General features: G+C 44.0%; 1 protein-coding gene across 10 annotated transcripts in view; it reads right to left on the bottom strand.

The window, feature by feature from the left end:
- RGL1 (ral guanine nucleotide dissociation stimulator like 1) overlaps window positions 1-16378 on the bottom strand; it is a 167517-nt gene that overhangs the window by 41363 nt on the left and 109776 nt on the right. For all 10 annotated transcript variants that reach the window (XM_039483766.1, XM_039483767.1, XM_039483771.1 and 7 more), the window contains one exon: window positions 3496-3680. In XM_039483766.1, the coding sequence (XP_039339700.1) occupies window positions 3496-3680 (185 nt within the window). The remainder of the gene's footprint in view (window positions 1-3495; window positions 3681-16378) is intronic.

Raw genomic sequence — 16378 nt, 5'->3', positions numbered from 1 at the left:
ACAAATATTTGCACTGTAAAAACAGAAGAAATAGTATTTTTCAATTCACCTAACAAGTACAGTAGTGCAATCTCTTTATCACGAAAATTGAACTTATAAATGTAGAATTATGTACAAAAAACAATTGCATTCAAAACTAACATAATGCAAAATTTTAGAGCCTACAAGTCCACTCAGTCCTACTTCTTGTTCAGCCAATCGCTCAGACAAACAAGTTTGGTTACATTTGCAGGAGATAATGCTGCCCACTTCTTATTTACAGTATCACCTGAAAGTGAGAACAAGCGTTCACACGGCATTGTTGTAGCCTGCATCACAAGAGATTTACATGCCAGATGCACTAAAGATTCATATGTCCCTTCACGCTTCAACCACCATAACAGAGGACATGTGTCTATACTGATGATAGGTTCTGCTCAAGAATGATCCAAAGCAGTGCGGACTGACTCATTTTCACTTTCATCATCTGAGTCAGATGCCACCAGCAGGTTGATTTTCTTTTTTGGTGGTTTGGGTTCTGTAGTTTCTGCATCAGAATGTTGCTCTTTTAAGACTTCTGAAAACATGCTCTACACCTTGTCCCGCTCAGATTTTGGAAGGCACTTCAGATTCTTAAACCTTGAGTCAAGTGCTGTAGCTATCTTTAGAAATCTCACATTGGTACCTTCTTTGCGTTTTGTCAAATCTGCAGTGAAAGTGTTCTTAAAACAAACATGTGCTGGGTCATCATGATGACCGAGACTGCTATAACATTAAATATATGGCAGGATGCAGGTAAAACACAGAGTAGGAGACATACAATTCTCCCCCAAGGAGTTCAGTCACAAATGTAATTAATGCATTATTTTTTTTAATGAGCATCATCAGCATGGATGCATGTCCTCCGGAAGGTGGCCAAAACATGAAGGACCATACGAACGTTTAGCATATCTGGCACGTAAAGACCTTGCAATGACAGCTACAAAAGTGCCATGCGGACGCCTGTTCTCACTTTCAGGTGACATTGTAAATAAGATGCAGGCAGCATTAATGCCCGTAAATGTAAACAAACTTGTTTGTCTTAGCGATTGGCTGCACAAGAAGTAGGACTGAGTGGATTTGTAGGCTCTAATGTTTTACATTGTTTTGGTTTTGAGTGCACTTATGTAACAAAAAAAAAATCTACATTTATAAGTAGATCTTTCACGATAAAGAGATTGCACTACAGTACTTGATCAGGTGAGCTGAAAAATACTGTTACTTTTGTTTGCCATTTTTACAGTGCAAATATTTCTATTAAAAATAAAGTGAGCATTGTCTACTTTGTATACTGTGTTGTAATTGAAATCAATACATTTGAATATGTGGAAAAATATTTAATACATTACAATTGGTATTCTATTGTTTAATAGTGCAATTAAAACTGTGAAAAATTGTGATTAATTTTTTTAAGTCAATCATGTGAGTTAACTGCGATTAATTGACAGCCCAAATTTTCATAACAGTTTATGAAAATCACCTCTTTCCTCTTTTTTTTTTTTTGAGCACACTGCCCCTTGCTGCCTTTTTGCATCCTAGATTATCAAAATCAACTCCATGACACCCACAAGATCTTAAACAATCTTGTCTTCAACTCTGTTCTCATTTCCTTTACATACCTTCCTGCCCCTCCAGTCTTTTCCTTTACAGCCCCCTTTATCTTCTTTTCCCACTCCCATTTTCACACCTTCACGTTGTCCCTACACCTGAAGCAGCCTTCCAGTCCCCATCTGCGAAGAACACTCTCTGCCTTCAAATCCTTCTTTAACAACCATCTCTCAAACCTGCTATTCTCTTCCTGACATCACTAGTAATCTCCATACATTCCTGCTCCTGAACTGCTCTCCTGTGCTTGCCTGGTTGTATATTTTAAAGTTGCAAGCTCTTTGGGGCAGAGAACATGTAGTCTCTATTGCCACAATCTGGCAGTCTAATCCACAAAGGGTGGACCTGTGCAAAGCCCCATAGAGGTCTGCCCATATTAATCAGATTGTCAGATCCGGGTCTATATTTGTAAAGTTCATGTCAATGTATGGCATTAGATAGCATTAAATTATAACAATGATTATTATCGTGTATTCAAATCTGAACTTTGAAACAAATTATTGTTTCAGTTTTGTATCAGGTGAGCAGACGTAGAATGGACATGAAATAAAATGAGTCACCACTATAAAGCAGCTCTCATCAGATCCTCAAAATAACTTGTTAATTTTTATTAACTGCCTTTATCCTTGCAGCATTCAAGTAATTTTATTCTCATTCAAGTGAAGTGCCTGTGACTCAAATAGGAACCTTTTCAAGTGTTACTTCAGGAAATTAGTGCAGCAGCTGAGTGCCTGGGAACTTCTGCTCCTTTTGGACAACAGTTGGATCTAAAAAACAGGGCCTTTGGACTTTCATTGTTTGGCCTGCTAGAACCAAATCCAGGAAAGAACATCATTAGACACATATTAGCAACACTGTAGACTTGCTTTTTTCTTACGAGGAAAACATTTGGATTTTATGCAATAGGCCTTTTTATACAGATTTAAATGCATAAATTCATTTGGTATTGTGTCTGATTATGCAATAATTCCTCACTTCTGGAACATCCGGCAGGTAATGTTTGTGAGATGAAATGCTACTTTTTTGTTGTTTGCCTTCTTCCTTCTTATTCCGTGTATCATTTCCTTTCATTCATCTGTCAAAGATGGACACTGAATCTAGTTCTCACATTGCACAAATTCCGGTAACTTTCTAGCTATGCTAATTATGCCACAGGAAACTTTCTAACTGGGGTACGGACTATGTGCCAAGTTTGACACTACATAGCATTTGTGTGTTACTACAGCTCACTATTGTTTCAGTGGATCTTTGACCTGGTAAAGTAACATTTTCCTCTGTCCTTGGATGTCAGCAGCTTGTCACTCAAATAGGAAAAAACAGCCACAGGCATTTCCTTTGACATGGTGGTAACTGGGAAGAGAAGCTTTCGTGACAAATAGGCTTGTGACTGAAGCTGCATTTGGTCACAGCATAGTAACATTTGATGGGATTTTAATTAATTAATTAATTTAATGAGAAAACTAATTAAAGAGCAGCTGTGGTTTTACTCTGAAGACAGAGAATGCAATTGCAATTAACTATATCGCTGTTGCAGCAACTTCTGTGCACTGGCAGAGTTCTTAGAAACGCTGGAGTTCCCCAAATTTCCATCAGAATTACTAGACATATGATTCCACACTTCATGTTTGTATTTCATCCCTACGGTAGCTACAATCTCTGTGGGATTCAATAAGCAAACAGCTAAGCAAAAGTCCAGAGGGCCTGATTCTACATCCATTGTAACCTCACTGACTTCAGTGGAGTCACTCTTGATCTACATCACTGTAAATGAGATCAAAATCATACACCCCGTAAAATTTACCCTGAAAATTCAGGTTCTTCAGGATAGTCTGGGAGATTAGGCAGTAACAGCCATGCAAAAATATAACTTACTCTCATTTTTCACTTCTTGCTTCTGAAGCTGCTCCAAGAGGTTTTGTGCCCTTCTCTCCGGGTCAGAGCCTGGCATGATCCGTTTAAGGTAATCCAGCAATTTCTGCAAACAAGGGTAATTGGGTGGCTCTCGGAAGTCTTCAGAGCATTGGTCAAGCCAGGCTCTCAAGATTGAGGCTATTGCACTGAAAAGAAATACATTGGAAAAGATTGATTGATTATATACGGTATATAAAAAAATCCACTTATGTATACCTGTGTAAAGAGGGTACAGAATAAGTGTAATATATTACCACTGCTGTTAGTGAACACAGAGTTCTGATTTGGTGCCATTTTTAAACACGAGATTTATTGCACATGAGTTTTATTGTAATCTCATTTACACAGATTTTTACCATTGACTACAGTGGTGTTATATACACCATTGTAAATAGGTGCGCAATCACTCCCCAAAGATGCAAGACAGTGGCAAATCAGATCCATTATTTTTAGCAGCACCAAAACCCACCTATCTAATCCAGTATCTCTATCAAACAAGGTACCATTAGACCTGGGTGAAATGGTTCAGATAATAATAGAAACATCCCTGCTCCAAACACGCACAACCTTCACTCAAAATACAAACCAAATTGTTTTTGCAAAGTTTCTCTTTCAGTTTAGCAGGCACAAGAAATGCAGATTGTTCGGATAGGCTTCAACTAAGCATGCAAAATAAAACCTCAAAAGCGTTAGCATTTGGGTTGTCTACCACCCTCTGTTCTATGTTCTAGCCATACTGCACGTTCTTTCCCTATACAGCCAGTATGTTTTTAAGACTATGCTGACTTGCTATTTTACAAACATTTCCGTATTTTCAACTAATGTTTCTTCCATTCCCTTCTATAACATGGCAAGCAATCTGCTCTTCTGGTCAGAAGGAGTGCTTTGAAAGCTGACAGTAATATTGCTTGGTTAGAGCAGCCAGCAGGGGTAACTCTAGAATTACAAGAACCGAGCTGCACAAAACATTAACAACCAAGGATGAAAACACGCAAAACTCTCTTGGTTTGGGGGTTCATTACAAACTCAAAACAAAGACCATACAACTCAGGTGGTTCACTTGGGGCCAGAGGCGGCTCTAGGCATTTTGCCGCCCCAAGCACGACAGGCAGGCTGCCTTCGGCGGCTTGCCTGCAGAGGGTCCGCTGGTCCTGCGGCTTTGGCGGACCTCCCACTGGCGTGCCTGTGGGAGGTCCGCCAAAGCCGCAGAACCAGCGGACCTTCCGCAGGCACGTCTGCGGGAGGTCCGCCGAAGCCGCGGGACCAGCGGACCCTCCGCAGGCAAGCTGCCAAAGGCAGCCTGCCTGCCGCCCTCGCGGCGACCGGCAGAGCGCCCTCAGTGGCTTGCTGCCCCAAGCACGCGCTTGGCATGCTGATGCCTGGAGCCGCCCCTGCTTGGGGCCAAATCCTGTCATCTTTACTCAGTCAACAATCCCTTTGATTAACGACCGAGTAAGGACTTCAGGATCTAAGCTCTTTGTGGTTATCAGCTTTATTCTTCTGAACAGCCTGGGATCTTCCATTTCACTATTAATATTTTTCATTAAACAAGCTCATTCATTCCTCAGTCAGAGGTTAGTTTAAAAATTATTTTTATTTCAATGTCCATACTGCATTTTAAAGAGATGTCTTGCTATTTTGGAAGTACCAGTGGCTTAACCCACTTTTACAATAAACAACTAGTCTGTTGAATTCAGGGGCCAGGGTAAGTTGACCTTTCATCAAGGCTTCTGCCCATTTGGAGATGAGTTGCAAGTGAGAGCTCATTTATAGCTCTGAGAAGGTTTTTTTTTTGTTTGTTTGTTTTTTTAGTGCTAATACTGTTCAACACATTTTTTTTATATTTAGTGCCATTGATGACGGGCACTTTCATACACTGAAAAGTAAACAGAGTTTAACACAAGCCCAATCTCTCAGAGTGGAGTTGAAAAGTTCACAGCAGTTACAGACACTGATTTTGCCAGCAAAATAATTTCAGTCAAGAGGGGAAAAGAAAAAAAAAAAGTACATTGTGCAGACAGGGGCTATATCCCACTGACCTCCTATCGGCTGATTAAACAATCAGTACATTAGGGAGGGAAGCATTCTGAAGAAAGGCTGGACAAGTGCCCAACTCTTGTAGCAGATTTATGTTTGATGTCCCTGGGAAGAAACTCCCTGTACTTGATAGGCCAAGAAACAGATAGGAATGTGAGACTTCCAAGATCTCAGACAGGAAAGCAACATCATAGAATCCATTCTTCATGGGGAGATTGCAAGCCATAAATCTTTGTCTAAGAACCACTGCAGTATACAGTGTGGGGACAATCAAGGGTCCGGGGCCCCCTGGGGGGCTGTGGGCAGGTTTGAGGGGGTCTGCCAAGCAGGACCAGTGTTAGACTTGCTGAGGCCCAGGGCAGAAAGCCGAAGTCCCACTGCCTGGGAATGAAGCCCAGGGCCCTGAACCCCGCCACCTGGGGCTGAAGCAGTAGCCTGAGCAACTTAGCTTCGCAGGGGCCCTGTGGTGTGGGGCCCCTGCCAACTGTCCTGCTTGCTACCCCCTAATGCTGGCCCTGGCTTTTATATGCAGAAAACCATTTATTGTGGCACAGGTGGGCCATGGAGTTTTTATGTTATGTCAGGGGGGCTCAGAAAGAAAAAGGTTGAGAACCCCTGCTACACTGTACTGCATATTTTTGTGGGCTTCCACAGAACGTTAGATTTTAAATTCCTGTCTTGAGAGCCACACAATGTGGGCTCCGTTCAGTAATGCTTTCAAGCTGTTATTCACTAGTCTAGAGGTTCTCCTTGCTCCACTGGTATGAACCCTATCCCTAAAATTTTAAATCCCTCACTCAGCCCATTGCTGGATGGGAAGAGAGCTGTAGTTTTGTCACCTTTCAAAATGGGTCCACAGGACACCACTCATCACCTCACATTATGTCCCCCCCCGCCCCAAGGCAATGCAATATCCCAACGCTGTGACATGCTATGACGTTATTGCAGAGGCCCCAAAGATTCTGTTACACCCAGCGAGCAGAGCTAGGAGGACAGGAAACACATGGAAAATCAGAGGGAGAGAGTCACTCATATCTCTTAACTGCAACTCCATCAATTCATTCTGGAGTGGCATTGATAAGCTACACCTCCTCTGCCCAATCTTCCTTGACTGGAAGGATAGCTATGACATGGGGCCTTGACGGAGCAAGTGCGGATGCAGAGGTCCAGATGGGAATTTTGAGGACCTCTCTCTGCGAAGGTAGCCACACAGCATTTTTCTTACCCCAATTGGTATTAAAGAAAGAGTTTGGGGATCTTAGTGGCTTGGTTGAGGTTAAAAATTCTGCCAAGTCCACCACTATTATTCCCAGGATGAGAAATTTTTATGAACATAAGCTATGCTTTCAGCTCTGTGCAGCACTAAGTGTATTTGCATAAGGGGTTATATAAGATGGCTGACTAGTTTCTTACTGAATCAGCCAGCCAGACAGGAAGCTTTTGTTCCTATGACCTCCCCTTTCCTAAATCCATGCTATATACCAACAGCCAAACTGTGCTTTGCAAGGGCCAGTCCCACCATTCCCATTTCACATGATTTCCAAGATTTCCCTCACAAATGAAGTTAACCCAACCATATTGTCTCAGTTTTACCGTGTCTAAAGTAATATGGGAATCATGTTGTTTGCTACTTTCAAATCCTCAGGAACATCTCCTGAAGCCAGGGAAAAACTTGTACAAATGTCAGCCAAAGGTTCACAGAGTATCTGGTTCTTTAAGGACACCAAACCCTTTTATAAGCAGCTGAAATAATAAGCTTTACAGGTAACAAAAGGCAAATTCTCTGTCACAAAGCTCTAAAGACACAAAAGGGTCTGGATCAATAGTTTATTAAAAATAACCTTTCCCCAGCCCCAAGCATTCTATAACAATAGCCCAAAACATTGCAGCATTGGTATTGAAGGTTCTAGTGTTTTGGATAATTAACATGGAACACTGTAGTACTTTATTAGAGCTGAACCTCTAAGAATGTCACATGGTCATTATTACTGAGAGGCTTTGTGGAAGCCTCCTGTGCAGCAGGAGAAGGAGGGGTTAGACATGAACTTGATGCCTGATTCATTTCCTGCATCAGATTCCAAGTTCCTTTTATAGTTCTAGCTAAAGCAGATTCAGTTGGATTCGACATTAGCTCAGTAAACAAAGGCACCAAGCATTTAGAGATGTTTTGATTCACTTTTGCTCCTTGTCACTTAACGGGTACATAGGGGATGTCACGAACTGGTAAATTGAAATCAATTTTAGAAGGAAAGATACAGTCTTCTCTGTTTGCATCTTCCTGGATGTGGCTCCAGTTCATTTGGGACTCAAACCTCAATCCTCTGTCATGCTGGTGCAACAGTAATGCTCGGGGATATGGGAGAAGAGAACTGTTTGGGGGCTTCCAGTGAGTGTGAAGCTCACTGATTCTTTTCACTACAAAAGCGAGCTTGTATATTTCCCAAACCTCAGTTAGTCTGGTTGAGACAAGCAATCTCCTTTTTCATAGCACCCTTAATGTGGTTTCACTATGCTGCAAAATAAAATCAAATAATTAAAATAAATAAAGCTAACTAAAAATGCCTACTAAATATCTGATACCACAATCAGGAGGCTGCTTTTCTGACTCAGAAGCTTTCTTTTCAGTATCTTTGAGAAATATAACTTTGGACAGGGTTTACTGAAACTCTTAGCTTTTCTATTGCGACTCAAGAGCAGCCGTGTAAATTAATGGATTCAAATGTGATTCACTTTCTTTACTTTGTAACATATGTGAAACATTTCCATTATTACCGTTATTAGATTTTGTTTGCTCTGTCTATTGATACCCTTTGAATAGTAATTTCACTGGCTAAGGGTATGTCTACAGTACAAGAGTAGTTCGATTCAACTTAATTCGAATTTGTAGAATCGACCTTACGAAGTCGAATTTGTGTATCCACACTAAGGACACTAATTCGACTTTGTGAGTCCAACACAGCATCGACTTTGGAAGCGGTGCACTGTGGGAAGCTATCCCACAGTTCCCGCAGTCCCCGCTGCCCATTGGAATGCTGGGTAGAGCCCCCAATGCCTGCTGGGGGAAAAAATATGTCGAGGGTGGTTTTGGGTAACTGTCATCATTGAACCGTCAATCACGCCCTCCCTCCCTCCCCGAAAGTGCCTGCGGGCAATCTGTTCGTGCACTTTTCTGGTCAGTGACAGCGCGGACGCCACAGCACTGCGATCATGGAGCCCGCTGCAGTTATGGCCGTTTTCACCTCCTCACACCTTATCATCCACCTCTTCCACAGTCAGCTGCTGAGAAATCGGGCTACTTTTCAATGGTGCTGCAAGCACTGGTGGAGCATAGGGGACGTTTTACCAACATCAACGTCGGGTGGCCAGGCAAGGTTCATGACGCGCGTGTTTTCAGGAACTGTGGTCTGTTTAGACACCTGCAGGAAGGTAGTTTCTTCCCGGACCACAAAATAACTGTTGGGGATGTGCAGATGCCTATAGTGATCCTCGGGGACCCAGCCTACCCGCTAATGCCCTGGCTCATGAAGCCCTATACAGGCGCCTTGGACAGCGACAAGGAACTCTTCAAGTACCAGCGAGCAGCGTGACCTGTGACTGTTCAGTTTCTTTACAGAGAAGCTGAACCTGCCCCTGTTTCTTTACCCAGTTACTGTTGACTATCCTCTGCAGTTACATACCCTGTTCACCCCGTTTCCCCCACTTCCAACACACGTGTAAAAATAAAATACATGTTCCATTGTTACTTAACAAAGGTTGCTTTATTAATGACTTTGCGTTAAAGGGTTGAAACTGGGACACAGACTGTGCTGGGTAGGGTGTGCGGTGATGCAAAGACCGCCTCTAAACTCGAGGAATGACAGGCTCCTGCTCCTAGAGCGGTCCGCAGTGCCGGACTGGTTGTTTCAACGGAGCCTGCCATCCCTCCTTTTTGGGATTCTGTGTGCGGGGGCTATGTGACCTTGTGGCGGAGGAGGACGGATACAGATTCCTCTGCTGCGTGACTCTGCGGTCCAGGACAAGGACCGCTGTATAAGATCTGTAACCACCCTCCCCCGCTACAAAGTCACGTCCCCCCCCACCCACACAGAACCTGGAAACCACCTCCCATACCGACCAGGGTGCCTACTGACTGCACTGTGTGTGTGACCTGCTGCTGATCCTGCCCCCGTGTCTGTACCCTGGTAAAGGTGACCATCCTATGCAATTACCAACCCCCTTCCCCACCCCACCCCCTTCAAACACAGTTTTCTGTGAAAAAACCATGACGGAAACAGTAATTAACAGCAAAGTATTTTTAATAATTAACTAGACAGTTAGGGGATGAAACTGGGATTGGGGCTTGGGTGAGTCTGGAAGGGAAGGACTTCTCAAAATTTAGGGTATGAGAGCTTTTGGGTACTTGAGCACTCTGCTGGGGTGCAGTGACAGTTTTAATGCCCCCTGGCACCCCTCCTTCTGGTTATTTTGGGTGAGGGGGGTATGGGACTTTGTGGCGGGGGAGGGCGGTTGCAGATACACTGCAGGGGGGCTCTGTCCTCCTGCCTGCGGTCCTGCAGAACATGCACAAGGTGCCGGAGCGTGTCCGTTTGCTCCCTCATTAGTCCAAGCAGCGTTTGAGTCGCCTGCTTGTCTTCCTCACGCCACCTCTCCTCCCGTTCGCTGTGTGAGCGCTGGTACAGAGAGAAGGTCTCCCTCCACTGGCTCTGCTGGTCCGCCTCGGCTCGGGAGCAGCCCATAAGTTCAGCGAACATCTCGTCCCGTGTCTTTTTCTTTCGCCGCCTAATCTTTGCCAGCCTCTGTTAGGGGGATGCTGTGGCAGGTCTGGAGACAGTCGAAGCTGTGTGATGGGAAAAAGGGAGTGAATTCCTTGCAAAGATACATTTTTGCGAACAATGAACACAGTCTAGTCTGTGTCTGTGAACAAGAGCATGCACAGCACCTATCTCGTGTGCACTCCTGCTGCAGGCAATCCGGAAAGCATAAACTCTGCCCCTGTTCCACCCCATCGCACTGTCCCCCGACCCTTGGAATTCCGGGTTGAGATCCCAGTGCCTGATGGGGCAAATTTCATTGTCGCAGGTGGTTCTGGGTACATGTAGTCACTCATTCCTTCCTCCGGGAAAGCAACGACAGACAATCATTTCGAGCCCGTTTTCCCTGGATTACCCTGGCAGACGCCATAGCGTGGCAACCATGGAGCCTGTTTTGCCTTTTGTCACTGTCACCATATGTGTACTAGATGCCGCGGACAGAGGCGATTCAGCAGCATTCATTTGCTTTTGCATGACAGCAGAGATGGTTATCAGCCATACTGTACCGTCTACCATGCCATTGTAAATTGGCAAGGTGATGATGGTTACCAGTCGTATTGCATTATACCTTCTGCTGCTGTCATAGGTGCCCCTGGCCGAGATCAGCCGGGGGCGCAAAAGACAAAACTGGGAATGACTCCCCGAATCAATCCCTCCTTTATGATATCTAAAAATAGAATAATTCCTGCATAGAATATGGGGCAAGTGTAGTAGAGATCCAGTGTATCAGAGAACCAGAGAGCACAGCCGCTCTGTGTCAGATTATGCAGGAATGATGAGCTGCATGGCATTCACAGGGGGTGCTCCTGCAACAACCCCACCTGTTGCTTCCCTCCTCCCCCAGCCTTCCCGGGCTACCGTTGCAGTATCCCCTGATTTGTGTGCTGAAGTAATACAAAATGCAGGAATAAGAAACAGTGACTTGTTAGGGAAATGAAATGAGGGGAAGGCAGCCTCCAGCTGCTATGATTGTCCAGACAGGACATTAAGCAGTGTGGGGGAGAGGGGAACAGCATCCTGCTGCTATGACAGTCCAGGCAGTACAGAATCTTTTCTTTACACATGAAGGGCGGGGGCTGATGGAGCTCAGCCCCCTGTGGCTATGATGAAGACGGTTAGCAGGCCGTCTACTTATGGGCTGATGACGAGGACGGGTACCAGTCGTATTGCACTACACCATCTACCACAAGGCTGATGATGATGACGACGGATATCAGTCATATTGCACCGTCAGCCACCCATGAGGCGGGGGGGGGGGGGGGAGGATGCTACAGTACAGTGCCACAGCATCGTGTCTACCAGCAGCATTCAGTACACATAGGGTGACATTTAAAAGAGTCAAGAGACTATTTTTTTTCCTTTTCCTTCTGGGGGTGGGGGAGGGGGGTACATTGACAAGCTATGCCCTGAACCGCCGCGGACAATGTGTTTGACCGTACAGGTATTGGGAGATCAGCCAAGAATGCAAATGCTTTTCGGAGACTGCAGGAACTGTGGGATAGCTTGCATCCTCAGTCCCCCCTCCCTCCATGAGCGTCCATTTGATTCTTTGGCTTTCCGTTACGCTTGTCACGCAGCAGCGTGCTGAGTCTCTGCTACGCCGTCTGTCTGGAGATTTTTTAAAAATACTTTGGACCAGGCGTAACATTACAGTAATTCCCCTAATTAGATGCAGGAGTCTCCGAGCGAGATCACCCTGAGGACGGTCACTGAAGGAGATAGAGAGCACATGCTGCGTGAAAGCCAGCACAAACCAGGGGCCTATGCAGCCATGCTCGGGGAGGCAATGCTCCCTGAACACCTCCTGAAAGCTTGGCGCGGAAAAGTGTGCTACCACGGAGCACCCAATAAGGCAGCTCTCCCCAGGAACCTCCTGCGGAGGCTTTTCGATTACTTCCAGGAGAGCTTCGTGGAGATCTCCCAGGAGGATTTCTGTTCTATCCCCATATATATAGACCTCCTTTTCACATAGTTCAGATTCCTGTTCCATTAATAATAAAAGTTTACATGTTTAAAGCACTTACCGACTGATCCTTCCCCTGATTCAGGGTCCGGGTTAACGGCGGGGGAGGGTTGGTAGGGGATCTTCGTGAGGGTGATGAAGAGATCCTGGCTGTCGGGGAAACCAGCGTTATAATCGCTGTCGCCTGCCTCGTCCTCCACAAACCCTTCCTCATCTTCCCCGCCCGCAAACATCACCGAGGAACCGGCCGTCGACACTATCCCATAGTCAGAGTCCACGGTCACTGGTGGGGCAGTGGTGGCAGGCTCCAGAGCGTCCGTTTGCCGCTTTGGTCTTCTAGTAGCCTTGTCTCAGGTCCTTGATTTTCACGCGGCACTGCGTTGCATCCTGGCTGTATCCTCTGTCTCTCATGGCTTTGGAGACCTTCTCGTAGGTCTTTGCATTCCGTTTTTTGGAGCGCAGCTCCGAAAGCACAGTCTCCTCGCCCCACACACCGATCAGATCCAAGACTTCCCGGTCAGTCCATGCTGGGGCCCTCTTTCTATTCAGAGATTGCATGGACTCCTCTGCTGGAGAGCTCTGCATCATTGCCGGTGCTGCTGAGCTTGCCCCGATGTCCAACCAGGAAATGAGATTCAAACTGGCCAGACAGGAAAAGGAATTCAAATTTTCCCGGGGCTTTTCCTGTGTGCCTGATCAGAACATCCAAGCTCGGACTGCTGTCCAGAGCATCAACAGAGTGGTGCAGTGTGGGATAGCTCCCGGAGCTACTAAGGTTGATTTCCGTCCACACCTAGCCTAATTCGACATGGCCATGTTGAATTTAGCGCTACTCCCCTCGTCGGGGAGGAGTACAGAAGTCGAACTAAAAAGCCCTCTATGTTGAATTAAATAGCTTCATGGTGTGGACGGGTGCACGGTTAATTCGAATTAACGCTGCTAAATTCGAATTAAAGTCCTAGTGTGGACCAGGCCTAAATATATGAGGCATTTCTATCTACAGGTAAGAATATAAGATCATATTGTTTACAGACAACATCCTCTGATATCTCTCCAAATCAGATTACTCAATGAAATGCCTAGCCTGACTCAGCATTTCTCTGTGGACATACGCAAATATCAGGACACTGAATAAATATGACCAAATCAGTGGCTTTGTGGCAACCCATTAACATTAAACTTGTCCCCCTTTACTGCAAACATCACAAATGAACCTCTAAATTTAGATTAGACACTTCTAATCTGCAGTCTAATGCACCATTTCTATGAACGAACGTTACTATGAGCCTTTCAAGTTGATGGCTAGATTCTAAACACCTTTAGCTGGAGTGCATAATGTGCCACTTACCAAGCACTCCCAGTGTCACAACCCCAGCAGTGAACCACAGGCACATGATCTCAGCACTACATTTGACCCTGACAACTGGTAAATGTTCTCCAGTATCCATTTAAAGCACAGATCTGCAACCCAGACAAGCAGATGCAACACTTTGTACTGCAAAGGCTTTACTAGTCTCCATCTGTCCTGAATGAGCTCTGGCCAACTCTAAATGCTTGCTATCTTAAGTATGGGAAATATTCAGTTTCTTTAATGTGTTGCCTCTTTAATAGATTTGGGACTGTGCCCATATGTCTAAGTTGTGGGTATTAGTACAGCAGTCTGTCAGCACTAAACTAGCCCTGAATTCAAACTTATTATGGAAAATGAGCTTTTTCAGAGATGTGTAGAGAGTACAACCTCTATCAATGCCAAGAAGTTGATTCAGGACCTGAACACCACTGCTCTGGTACCTATTCTGTGATCGAGGGATATCTCTTGAAAGCTTGTTTTTCTTATGCACAATACACTAAACAATTTCAATAAACCTGGGGCCCCTAAATAGCTTGGGTTGGCTGATCCACTCCACAGAATACTTAAAAGGGGCACGAAAGCTCGAGGATATAACTTTCTCTTTCTAGTGTCCCACAGCGAACGCCAATGTAGCCTGTGGGGTCTTTGTACCAGAGGTGCACCGGGAATATTAATATAGCAAAAAATAATGTAGCATTTTCCTATATATTGGTTACAAGGTAACAAGACAACCCAGGCACACATCTGAACTATACAGCCTAGTTGTCAAAAAGCTAACTGGTCTATTGTGTAAACTTCTAGGCATTGAATATTATCATATTGTCATACCTTTATTAAGCTTTCTTATTTCTTCTCTTAGTTCTACTCTTGATATGGATTCTTATTTTGCCTTGCTTCATGTATTCTTTTATCCTGAACTGACGTACTCCTTATTTGCCCAGCACAATAGACAACAGTGTGGGACAGGGTTGTTATGACACAAAATGCCAGAGCAAATCTCTATTTTTATTAAAAACAAAAAACCATGAGATCTTTACTAGCCCTGGAGAGCAGACAGGCCATTATTTTTTAAAGTCTGATCCTAAAGTTGTTTTTAAAATCATAACTCTTATGTAGCATATTTGTACAAAACCAGCGGAACTGTGGTTTTAAATTTTATGATGAGGTACTAAAATCCCAGACATAACTCTGAACTGTCACAATAGGAGACTAGTAAAGTATATGAGAAAGAAAAAAAATTGTTGACTATGATTCCCTGTGAGACTGTCCACAGAGAAATGCTGAGACAGGTTTATTTCTAGCGACCAACACTACCAATTCTTATTATTATTTCTTTCATCCTTAGAAAAATGTGAGCATAAGATGTATCGTTTTTCTCTTCTATGAGAAATGAGTTATGAAATCGTATCTGAATTAGAATCGCAAGGCAAGAGAAAGTTTGAGTTACCAGTACGTGTTATACAAGATGACCAGAAAGCTATCCACTTCCTCCTAGAATCTATCATTAAAGTTAGAGGCAAGTAGCCAGAGCAGCCAAGGGGGACACAGTGGGAAATGGCGAGGAATGAGTGTGAATCTGTAGTTATAAAACATCTGTGTAAAGCATGTAAACATTTCATAGATTTATTAATCGGATGCGTTTTGTTATAAATTTTTAGTATGAAACTTTTTGTAAATTAATAATAAAAAAAGAATGTGGATAATATTCAGACATGCTGTAAGAAGTTACCACTCCCATGGAGGTCTCGGGATCAAATTCAGCGGTGCTGGAAATATTAGTGTAAATTACGTGCTGGATGTAGATTCACAAGAAGAAGTATTTAAGTGATAAAGCAATGCAACTTGCACCAATTTAGCATTCGGGGCTGTGCAAAAGTGCACTAATTATGTATCAAGAGGGAAGAAGCTACGGGTGTAGCAGGAAAAGCAAATAGCAGGAAGGTGATGAAGTGTGCGAGGCAGTGCTGCTTAAAAAACCCCACAACACATGCTTTTGTTAATTGCTACTTCTGTTGCTCTTTCACTTCCACACACTTGACATGCAATTGACTGTCATTTTGCACACACGTTGAATGACAATATCAGTGAAAAACCTCACTATTTTCAACCATTTTCTCTCAAATTGACATCCAGGGTCAAATTTTACTCCTACATGGGTATAAATCCAGAGTGACTCCACAAAGACATTGGAGTCTCTCTGGATTTACATTGGTGAAAGTATCTTCTCCATTTTTGTTCTCGCCTCTTTCCCTCTTCTGCTTTCAATTTTTTCCTTATATTACATTTTTTCCTTCTATGTTAGTATATTTTTCAAGCACATTTTCAATATCTGTTTTTCCTATGGTACCAATGTTTTTCAATGGTACATTTTAAAATTTACCACTCGTGAGTAACACCCCCATCTCAAACTCATGCTGACGAAACCCCTATGCTATACCACACCACTACATATTCCCTATACTTCACATATATAGTTGGTCCTCAGCTGTTTATTTTCCCATGAAACACACTCAAATCCATCATCTGTTTTGCAACAAGATCTTGCTTTAGCTCAAGTTTTATGGCTGAGTTGACCCAAACACAGAAAGGTCAAGTGGCTTGCCCAAAGTCATAAGGGATTCAATGGCTCAGCTTGGATTGGAGCCCAGGACCCTTTGGCCTTCAGCCATTTTCTCTACCCAC

The sequence above is a fragment of the Mauremys reevesii genome, linkage group 8 (genome assembly GCF_016161935.1).
Source record: "Mauremys reevesii isolate NIE-2019 linkage group 8, ASM1616193v1, whole genome shotgun sequence".
NCBI classification, from domain to species: domain Eukaryota; kingdom Metazoa; phylum Chordata; order Testudines; family Geoemydidae; genus Mauremys; species Mauremys reevesii.
This window is presented reverse-complemented; position numbering and strand designations above follow the sequence as displayed.